At 38.9% G+C, this 17,147-nt stretch overlaps 2 protein-coding genes across 5 annotated transcripts; both read right to left on the bottom strand.

Moving 5' to 3' along the window:
* Positions 1-75: 75 nt before the first annotated feature.
* Positions 76-7,786, bottom strand: LOC114563632 (growth hormone-regulated TBC protein 1-A). The gene is made up of 8 exons (XM_028590430.1): positions 7,680-7,786; positions 4,262-4,407; positions 4,012-4,170; positions 3,542-3,666; positions 3,071-3,167; positions 1,245-1,417; positions 966-1,151; positions 76-381 (listed from the first exon to the last, which is right to left on the bottom strand). Exons 1-8 carry the CDS (start codon positions 7,784-7,786, stop codon positions 280-282), a joined length of 1,095 nt encoding a protein of 364 aa, XP_028446231.1. The 3' UTR covers positions 76-279.
* On the bottom strand, positions 6,467-17,144 carry dcun1d2a (DCN1, defective in cullin neddylation 1, domain containing 2a). 4 transcript variants are annotated; one of them, XM_028590821.1, is made up of 7 exons: positions 17,047-17,144; positions 11,720-11,936; positions 11,407-11,575; positions 10,936-11,066; positions 10,758-10,840; positions 8,222-8,318; positions 6,467-8,095 (listed from the first exon to the last, which is right to left on the bottom strand). In XM_028590821.1, exons 2-7 carry the CDS (start codon positions 11,892-11,894, stop codon positions 8,016-8,018), a joined length of 735 nt encoding a protein of 244 aa, XP_028446622.1. In that variant the 5' UTR covers positions 11,895-11,936; positions 17,047-17,144; the 3' UTR covers positions 6,467-8,015. The 4 variants fall into 4 exon arrangements, with proteins under 4 accessions (XP_028446622.1, XP_028446623.1, XP_028446621.1 ...); XM_028590822.1 differs by lacking the exon at positions 17,047-17,144 and adding an exon at positions 13,613-13,742; XM_028590820.1 differs by lacking the exon at positions 17,047-17,144 and adding an exon at positions 13,386-13,600.
* Positions 17,145-17,147: the final 3 nt, after the last annotated feature.

Raw genomic sequence — 17,147 nt, 5'->3', positions numbered from 1 at the left:
GTGCTACAACGTATACTGTATTGCAAAAAGGATTTTTACAAAGCATCAGTTCTGATGATCACACTTAAAGTAGAAATATTCTGCAGAACATGGGACCATTTGCAAAGGACAAGGTTCTAAAACATCTAGATCCTTTATAGAAACTTGAAACAGAAGCAAAACAAAAAGCCACCAGAAGTCCATTCGGTAATAGTTACCAAGTGTTATTCTTTAACACTGAATTAAAGCTGTTAGTTTTAGAAATCCATTTAGACGGGCATCAATGGTGGATCCAAAACTTTATGGCCGTCCAGATTCTTCCTCCAGTATTCGTTGTCTGCATTTCTCTCTGAGTTTATCAATAGTTGCCATCGACAGGCTGCCAGGTTCTGTGAAGATTTTCTGTAATTAGAGAGAGAATGTCACCAAATTGATTAAGGTTCATAATTATACCTTTAATAAGTATACACACATGCACGCACACACACATACACACACGGTAAAAAAGCACAGCAGTGAACCAACAATAATACAAAGCACTCTAAAGCTGAACCAATTTGTCCATTAATTAATAAGTTAAAGTTAATGTATCTGCAACACATTGATAATCGATTAACCATTTAAGTCATTTTTCAAGATAAAATGCCAGAAATGTATTAATTTCAGCCTCTCAAATGTGGATTCCTTGCTTTTCTTTGTCTTATAGTAAACTGATTATATTTGGGTTTTTGGAGACATCACTATGGGCTCTGTGAACCTTTCATCTGCATTTTTCACTGTTTTTGTACATTTTATAGATGATTAATAGATTAGTCAACAAAGTATTCAGTGGATTAATCGATAATGAAAATAATCATTAGTTTCAGCCCTAAAGCGCTTAATGCAGGCTGACCTTTTGCAAAGTTTTGCCAGTGGTGGAGAGCTGGTGTTCAAACTGTTCTAAGCCCATGTAACAACAGCCACTGTTATGTCCTTTCTCAACGCACCTGCATGAAGGTGTGGCAGTCCAGAGTAAAAGCTCCACAGGAAATTTGTTTAAAGCACTCGCACACATCAGTCAAAGAGCGAGCTCGCAGGATTTCCGGCTGGTGGTGAATGATGAGAGTCAGAGCGACACGGAAAAGAACTTTGGAGCCCTCGTAGAAAAGACAATCCCAGACCCGCAGAACTGTCTGCAATCACAAGAAACAAGAAATATGCCTGTAAAATGACATGCTTTAACATCACCATGAATTCCTCATTTGTGAACCCCAACTTTTGCTCACCTCAATTGGGAGTATGTCAATGTAGAGGCAGATGAACCAGCGTGACACCACCAGTGTCCATATGCCAGGATACTGGGCCATGAGCTGTCCTACTGCAGGAGCTTTAGCCTTCACCAGCTCCCCAAGAACCTCCTGGTCAGTCTTCAGGCCCATCATGGCTGGACTGTAGAAGTCTATAATATCCACAAAGTAGATGAGGTTACTTGTCTATCTGAGTGCAATCGTGATACTTGTTGGTTGGCCTTTTAAGTGAATTGTGAACTGGTTTTGTTTCTATCTCAAAGATCAAATCTAAATGTTTCAGATTGTTGTATTAGTCCAGAACTTCTTGCAAGAATGGATTTTCCACATGGAGTACCACAAAGCGCCAACTCGGGTCCACTACTCAGTCTTCAGTCTTTTATAACACTAGGGGTCATCATGAGCATGCACTATTAATTTGCATTTACATAGTCATTATTACAATTTCTGACATCAATGAACCACAACATGCTCCAAGTGGACCATGATAAAACATTTATTGGATCAAAGAAGTAAAAAAAAAGGAGCACTGTACAGTACAGGGAAATACATTTGAATGTCATTACTGATCTAGCACAGATAACATCTTGTCTGTCTTCCCCTTTTAAACATGAACATTTGCGGATTACTGTGCTGCTCTGCTCTCAGGTCTGCCTAAAAGTTTGTACTTGTTCAGTATGCTGCTAACATAGCTTTAATTGGAACAAAGCAAAGCGCTCATCACATCTCTTCTAAGTCAATGCTTCTTTAGAGATTTAAAGATTTTTAAAATGATTTAAACTTTAAATATTTTACCTGACTTGCATTTACAGTATGCATGCTGCCATATCATGCCCCCTGTGTGGGCCCACACACTTTCTTGTTTCTGATATATAACTGGGCACTTCTACATTAACTGGCTATATTATTGATTTTTTACTATCCATGTTGTTGTTTTAATGCTTTATTTTTGGTTTTCTTCTACTTTTAATTGGTATACATTCACTTAATGTAAAGCACATTGCATGAAATGAGCTATATAAATAAAGTTTGATTGATTAAATGCCCTGCACCACTGTTAAGACCTCTTCTCAGGACAATTCCCTCATTTTCCCTTTAAGAGCCATGCTGTATTCTTTACAGTTTTATTCTCATTGCAAAGGTAAATTGTTTTATGACAAACTATGTAGTCTAATATAAATTAGAATTCAGGTAATGTTTTAGAATGTGCTTTGATGTGTGTTTTGCCCATTGAGACTCACGCTCCACTAGTTTGTCCTGCTGGATCAGGATGTAGAGCAACAATTTTTCTAACCGCTGATTGTAGACCGCTGTCTGTAGACCTCGGTCTATAGACCGCTGTCTGTAGACTGTATTTTTGATTACAGCAAAGTCAATATCAGCACATCTGTCGGTTTTTGATAATCCAGCACTGCATATGGATACTTATTTTTGGTTTATCTTCACTTTTGATCATTTCTGGGAAATAAACCGTTTTTCACTGTCTACGAGCCTCGTCCTCCTTTGATAGCATTGCATTAAAGTTGGACATGGTGGACTACATGAGACAGAACCCTTTACATCCTGCAAGAAGTGGTGAGGAAGGTTTTTAACAAGTTGCCAATACATTCCTGTTAGTAGTGTTACAGCTATAAGCACTGGACAACTCACACCTTTACCATTTTTATTGGTGCATTGACTAGCTCGTAATTCCATAGCCATGCCCACCTTCATCCTATAATCAGACAGACTCATTGAAAACACCCGTGGGGGTGTGCATGGACCTTAATTGTTTGTATGTGTGCGCGTGTTTAAAAAACCTTTACCTGGGAGCATTCTGCCCAACAATGCATCCATGAGCCAGAAGGAGTTCTCTTCATCTTTGGTGATGATCATGAGGTAGCCTGCAATAAAGTTCATGCCCTGACATGAACAGAGACAGCGATGATCTAAACTGTGAGTGAGCCCACAGGCATATTTTAGGTCACTGATTTACAGACACACGCAGCCAAATACACAGCAGAATTTATGCTAGACATATTTAACATATGCTATGATGATACTAATACTTACATGTCTGGGAAAAACAGGTATTTGTACACCTATCAATTAACAATTATTAAACCCATTGACTTCAGTATACATCATAATATGACTTGGAATTTAAATTAAATAGTTAAGTTTGCTGTACAAAAAGCTAACTGGGATTAGTGAATGTTGCACAGAAAGCTTAATTTGGGGAAAGTACTACATATGTAATGAAATGAATATGGAACGGAGAGAAGTGTTTCATTCACCTGACAGTACCCAACTTCCTTATTATGTTGTCCGTAGGCAAGCAGCACATTGTACAGAGCCCTCTGCAGGCTCGGTTCTGCTTTGCTCTGGAAGAGGACGTTGTCAGGAAAGGTCCTATGCATGTCTGTCAAAAATGACAAGACAAGAATTATACTGTGATATGGACCTGTGTGTTGATACATGTTGAGGTGTGAATGTTTGTTTCTTTGAAGCGGAATAGTCGATTGTAGGGAGGTGGGGAGACAGGAAGAGGTTTTTTTTTTCACAGCAGACACTTTGAATGGTCATAGTAGGGAAAGCTCAGGTGACACTAATAACATTAACAATGGCTCCGTTCTATTCAAGTGTCTCAGTAAAGCCATGACATTGAGACAGTGAGCCAACAATCCCAGGACCCTGAACCTGAAGCAGCTAAATGGAATTCAGCCATCATTTATTTGACATGTCAAAATATCTTGAGTGAAAGCACCTGTATGGATGGTTTCCATCAGCTTGGTGTCATGCTCCATGGCCAGCAGAGACTGGTAATAACCCGGGTTGCTCTCCAGTCGTTCCTGTCCGCCACTGGCTGCCATCCAAATCCTGGCACGGTGCTCGTTAGGCACACCTTTACGCACATACCTTTTCACTTCAGACAGATTTTATATTTATGTCATATAACCACAGAAGGCCCCAAAACGAAAACGTGGTGTATTTCAATGTGTGTTTGTTACTTGTACCTGTCAAGTTCTTCTCCACATGTGGTTTCTCTTGAAGGAGCTTGGACCATCTCATCGACCTTCTGTTGAGGACAGCTACATACTCATTCATCATCTCCTTGTAGGATTCAAAATCATGACGTCTCTCAAAGCCATAAGGGTCAATCCTGCTGGGGCAAATCCACACACCCCATTAGCATGTACAAATGAAGGACTGTGCACAAAGCACAACTGTGAAGAAATGACTGACCGCTGGGGTTACTTTGCTACCCACCCTTCTAGCGCCTATTCCCTGATGACAGACACTACAAAAGCCTGCACGGGGTTAGGTTTCTGTAGCGGAGAGATCCAATGCCCCAGCTAGATGATTAGTCAGTTTTAAATTACTTTCAAGTGAGATGAGTAGCAAGTAGCAAAATTCAAGCCAAAAAATAACCTCAGCAAATGTCATGTATATTCCACAAAAGAACTCTTAGCTATGATATTTTACTGAGCTAGTTGGCTTTTAATACCAGCTGTACACATTTGTCAAGTAAGACATTGCATGCAATTACAATGCGTAGATATGGAAAGAAGCTGATGTAAATAACTGGAAGTCAAGAACATACATGTAACAACCGTAACTAAAAGAGAGACATGCAGTCAGAGTGAACACCACATCAACACGAAGCTCACCTTTCACTGCCATTATTACATGTAAGAGGTTGAGAAGCATTTCCTTTCAATTCCATTGTGTCATTTGCTGCAGGTAAAGTAGTCCACCGAGGTTGTAAACAACCTGCACAGAGGCACCTATTTCATTTCTATTCCTGCTGTCAAGGTAAGTAAATAAAGCGGTCTGAGTTTCCAATGACTCACCTTTAGAGTTTTCACTGAGAGGAGGGGCTAGACTACATAACACTCAGGTAACAACCACAGGTATGTGCTTTATTTGCATGCAAAACAATTGGATGCTTTTATGCCTTTTTGCATATCACTCTTATCAAAATAAAGGTTTCCCCATTCCCTGTAAATGGTAAAGCATTAATTCCAGGATTGGAGACAGGATTTTAGAAATCCAAAGTCCAATTACCCTCACTTTAATGTTCCTTAAGAAATATTTAACTGACTACCAAAAGAGTATATTGTTTAGACTGTTTAAATATATCATTTACTACTTAATAGTATTCCAAGGCTGTCTCCACACTGTCAGGAATATTATCATAAAGAAAACTAAATCCCTTTTTACTAGTTTTATTTTAATGTGTTTTAAAAGGGATTATAATCAATATCTTTATGTTTTCGCTGCCCCCGAGTGGCCCAAAATCAGTTAATGCTGGTTTAATTTTTGCCCTTTTGCCCCAAGTTGTAGAATATAAACTAATTCTTAGATTGTTACATCCACCAAATTCCCAGAAACGATACTGAGGACATGCCCTTATCGTCCTTAAAGGATATGGCCACATTTTTCATGTTTGTCTTTGAGAACAGTAAAGCGCACATATGTACACTGAAACAGGTTTAACTCGCTGTCATTAGTCCTCCTGTTCATACTGGCCAATGAAAGAGCTCTTCCTAAAGTGCTGCCAATGGAAGCGATGGGAGACTAAATCTACAGGCCTTGGGCACCTGACCAGTTTTGAAAAACATGAACCTATCCTTATATGGTAGCCACAGCTAGAGTTCTCCCCTTTTTTCAGTCATTCTCAATGGTATACTACATAAATGTTATAAAATCAGCTTTAAGTATTTCTGGACCTTTTTTATGCCTTTATTTAATAGTTTATTGTAATAGCTTTAAGGAAACTAGTGACACAAACAAAGGTTGTCAGTCGGATTTAAACTGTGAATTTTGTGGTCCATGAATGGTGTCTTACCTCATAAACCCCCTAAAATAATTTTTGCAAAATAAACATTTATGTTGGCTAGTAGTTGTGATCTTTTTAGAAAGATGGCACAGCATGCAGACACATAGTGGCATAAATATTATTTTACTCACGTGACCTGCCTTGTAATATGGAGTATGTGGAATGACTGTGTTAACTTTATAATACTACAGACATCCTAACCAACTCCTCATCATCATCATCATCATCATCATCATCATCCAATACTGTACCTCTATTGTGTTACATTGTAAAGTTGCAAACAGGGAAATAACATACTGTAATAAACAATGTGGAACTTATTCATGTTTGTTTTCCAAAGCACCATTACCAAATTGGCCAATTTACCACAGCTAAGTACTAAAAGAAATAGTTCATTATTAGCAATTAACAACATGGAGGAATATTCTGAAAGATGTCATATTAAACACTTTAACACTTTCAGATCAGTATGGTTATAAATCTTTTTTACACTCTGGCAGTCATAGCTCTGCTTTATGAAACACAGCTATACTGTTCTGTAAGTGATATAAAATGTCCATCTGACTCAACAACAAAATAACTTTGCATGTATGATTACGGATAAACTCATGCTTTATTCATCTTTCTTAAATGAACAATATACTTAGGCTACTTACATTATGTTTTAACAATATATTCTAAATTTCACTACCTTCAGTAACACTGAACAGATGGGCTTGAACAGAAATATAAATATTGAACAGAGATATTTATTCTTAAGGCTTAATTTGTCGTCCTGTTTTTGCCCTCTTTAGTGTCCTGCCTTCTGAACGTTGCATTGCCATGACATACAGATATGTGCCATGCAATCCTAAGGGTCTGTAATTTCTGAACTCTAAATTTCACTTAAATGCTGCTGAATAGTCACTTTAACATCATTGTCTTTAGAGGGATAAAAACAAAACTCTTTCCTCAACAGTTAGAAAGACATGATCTTTTGCAAGCAAAATCGTGGTGCTGTGGACAGACTACCTCACATGTAGGAATCAACACCCATTCCCAACTAAGATTAACCTGACAAATGAAAACCACCAACCAATATCAGTTATCAAATTAAAGCACTGCTTTTACTTTAGTGAAAACCAGCCCAAGGGGATTTAGAATGTGTTTAACATGCCTTCATTGAGAAGCTCACAATTCCATGACTTGACAGATCCACCGTACAAACAAACCAACAGCATATCATCCACGATATTGAGGCATCCCGTTAGAGATGTTAGCATATACTGTACATAAAAGAATCATCTTTTGCATTTATAAATTCAACATATTTATATTATTCTTCATATAGCTCTCTTTGTAAACTGTCCCAATAGATACAGTATGTACAGTAAAAACTGCAACAGTTCTGTTGGTGCTGGTGTAGTGAGCACTCTGTCCCGAAGTTAGAGTAAGACCTGGGAGCTATGCACAGTCACTCAGAGCTTCATATAACAAAAACAAAGTTGACTAGGAAGAATCTTAAAACACATAGTTTTCTCCTCTCCAGTCCCTTTTTTAGAGTACACACCTCCAGCGAACCTCCTCTCAGTGCTGTGTCCTTCCCCACTTACAGGGCTGTGGCCTGACAGGTAGTGCTCCTCCTGGAGCAGAGCAGAGGGGTGTCCAGGATGCAGAGAATCCCAACAGGAGAGACAACGGTGAAACCGGCAATGTCCATTTAACGCCTCAGTCTCATGAGGACAAAAAAAATGTGGCCAGATGTTCTCATAGTTTTTACTCCGCTCCCTGAAAGGTGATTTCCTGACAGTTTCAAGTGCTTCTGTTTTCTCTCTGAAGTCTACAATTGTTTTTTTTTTTTTTTTTTTTTTTTTTTTACAAGTCTTAAAAAAACTATGAAGTCACTGTAACAGAAACAAGGTTCTGGCTATCCAGAGTTGGGATTGGATTTAGAGAGTTTTACGTTTTGATCCCGTTACAATTGGTCGAGCGAATTCCACAAAATCATCTATAAGGACTGGCCATGCTCCTGAGAAAAAAACAGCAAGATAGCATTACTGTCACAGTGATTTAAATAAGAAAGAAAGTTCACATTGACAGAATTACAGAAAAAACAAATGCTATATCTGAAGGAACTTTGTCATCCAAAACTCACCTTCCTCATCATAGTTTGACATGTCGTCTGCAATCATGTTACCAAAGTCCAACAAAAGGTTCCATGTGTCCTTTGGGATGGATCGTTTATGGTGTTCCTGTAATAGAGAAGTGCTGGTCAACATTTTGGTGTGGTTTCACGTAGGGCTGGGCGATAGGGAAAAAAAATCAGATATCACAATATTCTTGACCATATACCTCGATATCGATATTGCGGCGATATTCTAGGGTTGACAATTGGGGCTTTAACAAAATATCTTCACACTTAGATTTTAGATAAATAATCATCAGTAATATGTCTAAGTGGGGAAAAGGCAAATAACAGAACAGCTAAAACAGTCTGGTAAGTTCAGTTTACTGTAATGCAGCCTTTAAAACCAGGAAAAGACAACACTTATGTCATATCACGATATTCAAAATCTAAGCCGATATCTAGTCTCGTATCACGATGTTGATATAAAATCGATATATTGCCCAGCCCTAGTTTCACGCAGCTTCTGTTCATTTTTTTTCTATCTCTATAAGCAAAACTGTGAGAAACAAATTGCCATTATAACACCATAATGTGTTATGTAAATGTAAATCACTGAATAACCACTTGGCCAGCATGTGTTCTGGAGGTTTTCATTTCAACCAAACACTATCTGGTAACAACCGCTGACCCCCCTCTTTGACTGAGTCATCGAGGTGTAATGAAAGCCGGCATAGCTTTAGCCAAGTTCTCCATCAATGGGCAAATAGATTTAAATGATGGATGCACCAACCCATCTTTATCTAATTTGGTCTTAGGGCTGGGTATCGTTCAAAATACCCATACCAATCCCATTGGTATGGGATTTTGATACCAATTTTATAAAATCCATTTTAACAAAAAGAAATTACAATATTTTACATTACAATTTTTTTTGTTAGCTACTTTACAACTATGTGATACTATGGAGGAAATTCAGTTGGTGCCTAAAAAGTATCAAAGTTTGGTACCCAGCCCTATTGATTCCGATACCTCAACTCATAGCTAGGGGTGGGAGATATTGACAAAAATGAATATCTCGATATTTTTTTTCAATATCTCGATATCGATATTCAGACGATATTTTTGAAATCCTTCTAGAAGTTAAAAGAAGCCCTGTTCAGAGGCTATTTCGGTGGTTCTCTTGGGAAAATGTACAAGCAAGATGAAATCATAACAATAAAGGGCTCTGTTCTGTAACATATTGCACACAACCATGTCCTTATTGGAAGCAGTCCTGGATCTGGGACAGGGCCGGGTCAGACTAGGTTCTGATAGTCCTACTTGGCTGTATAGTCCTTCTGACCGGGACTTATGCTGGGATCAGGAGTTGGATGTGATCTGACTGGCCCAGGTGAGGGAACGGTGCAGTTCTGTGTGCTTTCTTGATGTTAGAGTATACATGGTCTAGTGTGTTCTTCCCTCTAGTAACACAATCTACATGCTGGGAGAAAGCTGGAGGGGAACAGACTTTAAGGACGCCTTGTTAAAGTCCCCTGTATCCCGTATCCAGGTGATCGCGCTGCAGTTTGTTCACTATGGTTAGCAGTGAACCAAACCTTTGCTAACGTTAGCATCGGGGGCTACGTAGACGGCAGTGTGCTGTTTTCGTAGTAAATAAAATGGCCTGTATATTACCGACAGGGCTCCAGGTCAGGTGAGCCGTGCTGGGCAACGATCCTGCAGTTGGTACTCCATTCATTGTGCACAAAAATGCAGTCCTTCGCTTCTGGTCGTGCCAGAGTTATTTTCTCATCCTGCCGATAGATAGCTAGCTCGGCGTGCTAGCGCCGATAACAACCTGGAGGGCTCGATCAGGCTATGTCCTCCAGGATGTTATGAGCCGCCTGGAAAGCTCTCGTAACGGCTGTGTTGTATCGTGGTCCTGTAGTGATTAGTTCAGTGTGGCTGTACGTACTTGTATAAATATACACCGACAGGAGAGCCGCTGGACAATCGCACGCCGCCATCTTTGTTGACATGAGTGAACGTCATAACGCACAGGGAAGAACTAGTAGCAGCTTACTCTCGTGCGGGACGATCGTGATTTTGTACAAAAAAATACAGTCAAACAAACCCTTACAGTATTAAAATCGCTACATATAATTGTTTAGAAGGTTATAGTGTGCGTTATTTGTTTTCTCTTTAACTTCCTTCAGCTCTTTTCATGTTTGGGGGGTCGGATTGTACAAATTATGAAATATTCGATATCCCAATTTTGCATATCGTCCAGACTACAATTTGGATATTATCATCTAAACGATATATCGCCCACCTCTACTCATAGCTGCCTCTTTTTTCCCCAAAAATTTGATATCTGTATTCCTAACTGTGCAGAACCCATTGGTATCACTTTTGTGTAAGGTAACATGAAGCCAGGGATTACTGTGACCATAAAAACAGCCTGCCATGACTCAATGAGTGTAACTAATAGAGAAAATTTCTGTCGGTTAAGTCAAGGCCAATAACTGATCTACTAAGGATCAGTGTTGGTGCTGATAACAATCCTATTTTCATTTTGACTCACCAAAAGGAATCTGTTCCAAAGATCGAGGAACTTAAATCGTCCTGACAGAACCAGGTTCCAATAGGCTACAGCCATCTCCAAGTCTGAACATAGACAAAAAAAAAAAAACACTTGATCCCAACAGTTTGTAACTCAGTGATACCATTCAGGAAGTTGTTGTTATTGTCACTCTTCTTACCTAGACCCTTCTGCCCGGGATTTTTGGCAAAGTTAAAGGTGAACTGGTAGAAATCCTTGAACTTCCCACTATCTTTGAGCTCCTGCTCTAATCTTGGCAAAAGGGCCTTCAGTTTTTCTGGGCTGTCACACCTACAAAAATAGACAATTTAAGCAATATATAAACAGACAAACTCTAATTGAACACAAACATACACTCCAACCAGTTGTAACATGACCGTCTTGATGCTGAAGACAAATTTGCAGAAGTTAACGTTGACACATAAACCTCTAAAGTCAAAACACTGCAGCTCTTTCACCGAGTCATTTCGCGAAGACACAGAATACTCAAGCTGTGGTTCAGTGGGTCTATATATAGACAACCTTCCCTCCCTGGAGCTACACTAAGAGAACCACCATCCAAAGATACTTTGGGCACAGTGTTTATGTCCCACTTTGGAGCAAGTCCTATGCTGTTGATGTCAACACTCACCCCAACTCTGTCATTCCATCCAGAAACTCCTTCTTGCTGAACTCGCACTGAGTGGCAGCACGAAACTTCCACGCAACGACCAGCACGCTAATGCTTGCTGGATCCAGCGAGAGGTCATCACAAAACTGCTGGATTCCATCAATACCAATCTTATTCTCATCCTGGGGATCTATCAAAGGAATAGAAAAACCATTACACTGACACTTTTTGCAAAAAAGTAGTGTCTCTAACTTTTTAAGAATACAGTCCTTTTTGGAACAGCTCTATCCAAGTAAATAAAGTTACAGCATGAAACACAGACTTTCCTGCTTACCTTTGTAGCGATTGTAGAGCTGCTCCAGCTTTTTCCGGTCTACCGACGTTTTCATGGATTCCTTACAGTAGAGATCTGGATTCTGAAAGTAGTTGTCGGTAGCAACTTCTAGTTTCCAGTCATTCTGTGTGAGGCAGTACACAGCTGTCTTCTCCCCAGCCTGTGTGAAGGACATGAACTGCCGTACCTTGTCCCTCTGTGAAGACTTCAGCTTATGCTGTGTAAGCACAGGACAGGGACTGTCAGACACAGGTGCGATCAGGTCAGGGAATACCGACAACAACACGCAAACACAGACGGAAACACAGACAAAAACACACAGCGAGACACACACATCTACAGGCATTCAGGCAACAGCAAAGACTGCGAGACACTCAGAAACACTCATATTTCCAAAGGTTAGTCTGTCACACTGACACACACACATTATAGGTGGTGAGCCAAAACTGTGCTGGTAATTTTGTCCTATCTAAAAGCAACATGGGCTTTTCTGAAGGGGGATGTTGTGGATTCTCAAAGCACATGCTGTACCCGGGAGGGCCCCTCAGATAACTACATTCATAGATGTAACATGAGAAGGGAAATGGGATGCCATTGCCCCGTCTAGAGGTGCAACAAGTCTGGAGTGTAGCACAAGCACCCTGCCAGAAATACACGGAAATATAAAAAATAATGTCACAATATTGTCAGATATTGTGAAACTATTTTGTGGTATAGAGATTTGCAACTTAATAGTGTATGATTTTTCAATGCAACATGAAGAGGCAATCAGTGTACATTTCATTCTGCTAGTGTTGGCCAGACTAATAAATTCAGAATATTTTATCATTAAACTGTAATGCAGCCATTACAACAGTTAGCTTTAAAGTCATTGTAATACTTGAACCTAACTCCAGACAATGTCTGGTTCCCCAAAACTATACAGATGTTATGCTTAGTTGATTCATTAGTTAGTTGATTGACTAAAATCAATCTACAACAAATATCTATATAAATATCAATTAATCGTTTAAGAAAAAAAATGCCAAAACAAGTGGCTAGCTTCTCAAAAGTTAGGACTTATTTTTTAGTCTTCTATGATTAATGATAGTAAATGAGTTTTGGACTGTTGACTGGACAAAACAATCAATTTGAAGACATAGGAAAAATAAACTGTAATTAATTGATAATGGAAATAATGTTATCGTCCAGCCCTATGCGATACAATCCAGAAATATCCCCCATCTCTATGGAAAAAAAGATCACCATGCCACCTCCTCACAACAGCTGCAGTACCTGAGCACTTGGGCTCTACCGAGGAGCATTTCCTGAAACCGGAGACTAAAACTCCGAGTTCACCATCCTGCCAATGACTCCGCCAACCGTTACCGATTTCTGGTAATAACGGCCACATGAAGTCAAACGTCTGTAAAGTTACTGGCTGCCGTTCAGACTGCACGGATTATTGTACGACCAGATGGGTAACGTTGGGTTAGCATTGTCTAACGTTACATACCACCAGCTAGTAACTTATACTGGCTAACGTTAGCGAAGTTAGCCAAAATGTATCACTGACATAACGATGGGGGTAGTATCACGGGAATAGGCTGTCAGTATGGTTATGGATATGCCGGGATTTCACTTAAACGATCCTGTGTGTGTCTGCCTTTGAGGTATAACGACTGACCTGATCCCAGTAAGTTAACAGACTGCCAAAAAGGGACGTCTAGCTAGCTAGCTGCTCTCAAAATATCAACTGACCTTCCCTGTACTAGCAACGAACACAAGTAACTAATCATTGTAGGCTTGCCAAAACGCGACACGGCATGTACTTTAATAATCCAATAGTCTTCAATGTAAGCATTAATGGCACCAAAGCCAATGCCCGGGTTTGTGTTTATTTTGGTTACCTACCATCTTTACACCCGCTGTTTGACCAGTTTGGTAGCCCGACTGTCGTTCATTCTGCGCCTGCGCGGAAGTAGTCCAGTAGGTTTCAGTAGAAATATGAGGTTTGCAGTAACTGCTCTGTTGATATTTGCATGTTTTGGAATTAGTTTTCCAAAATGAATCCTTGTGCGTGTGTTTTGGTGAGAGAAAAATAAAGTGAGATTTTTAAACTACTTATGTAATACCATGTACACTACAGAAAAACTCCCAAAACACTTAAACATAAAAACTGTTCTATGGCCCCACCCTTCACCCCCTACTCCTACAAACAAACTACACACATTATCCCAAACAACACGACAATTACCATAAAAACTGCATCTGTAATAGGAAGACCCTTCTCTACTGCACATCACAGTGTCCAAATAACATAATATACATGAACAGTTGACATAGCTTTGAATCAACTTGTGAAAAGTGCATTCAAACTCCATAGGAGAAAGAGATGTCATCAAACACTTGCATTGAGTCTGTCTTTGACAAACAACTGAACACCAAAGCATTTTGTGTATTCCAGGGCCTCCAATGCCTTAGGTTTTCTGTGTCAACTGAATTGTGCTCATTTAGTAGGCAACATCATGATAAAGGCCTGAATATGGGCCCTACTCTGTTTAGATCTGGAGGCCGTCTTGAAGTGAGCCCATTGTCAAATCTAGTTTTGAGACTTTTTTGTTTTTTTTCTTCTTTTATGAAGCATATTCCTAAATTAATGTGTTGAATCAAATTACTACACAGTAAATCTAGGGTGAGGCAGTATTCAGACATAGAACACGTCTAGACTTTACACAAAGAGGGACGGGGGATTAATGGGGTCTCAGCTGCTCATTTTTTTAGCTCTTCACTGTTGTGTGAACAATGAGTAATTTGAGTCCCCATTTAACATGAGAAGAAAACCCCACAAGGGCTTAATTTATAAGAAAAAAATAAATATCAGTCTGTTGGGCAGACTTAGGCTCAAATGAGTTTTATCTCATGAAAATGAATACACCCTTGACCAAGTGTGAAGGGTGTATAGATAACTGATAGAGTATCTGTGGATGTCAGTCTTTTTTTTTTTTTTTTTTTTTTTAAATGAATGGCAGCCTGGTTTGAGTAGACTCACTTAAGACTAGTTCACTCACAGGATGCAGCATACAAGAGACATTATACATTATTAAGTAATAAATAAATTATGTCAAGGGATACCTCCTGTCATTCATACCAGCTTGCTATAACCAAGATGTGTTTCTAATATTTAGTCTACCCTCAAATAGTAGCTAGCAACACACCTCTGTATAATGTAGAAATATATTGTGTTAAGAATAGAATGTCTTGAACGCCTGGGAATGGCCTCGCTCTCTCCTCTTGTCTGGCTCGTGTAAGATAAGACAGTTAATAGATAAGACAGTTAATAATAATACATTTGACATCCCCACACAATATATCCTACAAAATTACCGTAAAGTTGAATCAATATGTTTTTGTTGAAACTGTTTTAGAGAGATGTTGATTAAACGTTAAAGTCATTTTTGGAGGATGGTGTTTTGGTGCTGGTGAACTGTATTGCATTATATTTAGAGGTGTACACAATATGTTCAACCCACTTATATCAGTAAGGGTTTAGTTAATAATACTAACACTTCTCAGTATAATGTAATACAGTTCAACAGCACCACAACAGTATAACCTTCATGAAGGTAGGATTTATTTTAAGGTTGTTGTTGTATTAGACTGCATTAGTTTAAACTGGCAATTAAGTGTATTTGTAAGTTGTAAATATCCTAATATTTGAAAATACCAGTAAAGAATGGAAACTGATTATTTAAGGAATGTTTGACCTTTCATTTCACTTTGTGAATCTCATTGAAAATTGATTAACTGTTGATCACTCTAATTAGGCACATGCAGCAGACAACATAGGCTATAGTATACTTTAATTATACTGCATAAGAGGTCCTAAAATTCAATGCAATTCTGAGACTCGGCAGGCATCATTGGAGAGAAATGTCATCTTATGATCATGTTTTGATAACGGGCAGTATATGGCTGTTGGGAAGAGGATGGTGATTTCTTGTTGGCATGTTTGGGGGGGTAAAGAGGTTATGATTTGGGTCATTCAGGTTAATTAATGGACCTGAGCCAGAGTTAGGTGATGGAGTGTTTGGCGCAAGCTTTAATGTGTAATTCTTCAATTCAAGGATATTGAGTAGAGCTTTTTTTTTTTATCTTTGACCCTTCATACCTTCTTGGATTATTAGATCCAGTTGCAGTTGGTGCATCTCAACACACCGCTTGTGACTAAATTATGCTTTCCAGCTCACATTTGATGTTATCTATAGTAAACTATACAGAAAATTGCATCCTGCCATACAGCCAAAGCCATAGCCATAATAAAAAAAGAATACAGAGGTCATTCCCACAGTGCATGTTACCGCCTCTCAGAAATGTTAACCCTAACCATAAATGCTGTCCACTCCATTCTATTTACCCTATCTATTCATTAAAATGATCAGTTATGTTTCTTAATGTCTGTTAATTCTGTTTTCCATCATGATGGTCTACAGCTGTTTCAAAGCCTTCCCCACACTGTAGCAGTAATCTAATTCTGGCATAGAGAACGCTAAACACATCTGTTTTGTTTTAACTGAATGAATGACTGTTTATTTTGTCTTCCTGTTGAGTTAAATGTGAGTGTTAAAAATCCTAAAACCCACTATGTGTAATTGTAGATTAAAAACTCCTCCTAAGGTGAACCCCAATGTTCCCAGAAACAATACAAAGGCCTTAACCTCTGAGTCCACCAAGGTAGATGTATATGGCTGGCCTTTTATTACTTTTAATAGAATAGAATAGAATAGAATAGAATGCCTTTTATTGTCACTATACACATGTACCATGAGATTAAAAGCAACTCCTTTCCCAGTGCCAGCATATACGTAAAAAATATAACAACATAAAATAAAATAAGTAGTGCAAAAAAGGGAGGGGGGTACGGTGCACAGTTAATCTATACAATTAATGGTTGAGACACTATGAAAAAATAAGTTTACAGTGTGATATGCAGTGTGGGTTATTGCACATTATTTGAATATTGCCCAATAGTGGTGATCATATTCAATAAGTAATACATATTGGACAATGAGAGTAATGATATTGCACAGTATACAGATATTGCACAGTAATGGAATTGCACAGTATTATCAATAGTATTAAATATTAAATGCTGCAGGTACAGACATTAACCTTTATCTTGATTGCATATCTGGGTTTGGGAGTTTTGCCATGCCACAAGTTGAGTGCAGGCAAGAGCTCATTTGTGTTTAATCCATGTGTGGTGATCCCTGACCAACTTCAAATGTGGTTGAAGCAATGAAATCCTAATGCGCCCTTGATGCATTTTGGGTGCAAGCTAAACTTACCCGCAGCCAGTGCCAGCTTTAGAGAAACAGGGTAAATAAGAAGTACAGGAGTAAAATCAGAGACGGTTTAGAGCCTATAGAGAATCTTTGGTCAAATGTAT

Source organism: Perca flavescens, chromosome 11 (assembly GCF_004354835.1).
Source record: "Perca flavescens isolate YP-PL-M2 chromosome 11, PFLA_1.0, whole genome shotgun sequence".
NCBI classification, from domain to species: Eukaryota; Metazoa; Chordata; class Actinopteri; order Perciformes; family Percidae; genus Perca; species Perca flavescens.
The sequence above is the reverse complement of the archived record's forward strand: the minus strand, read 5'-3'. Positions and strand labels throughout refer to the sequence as shown.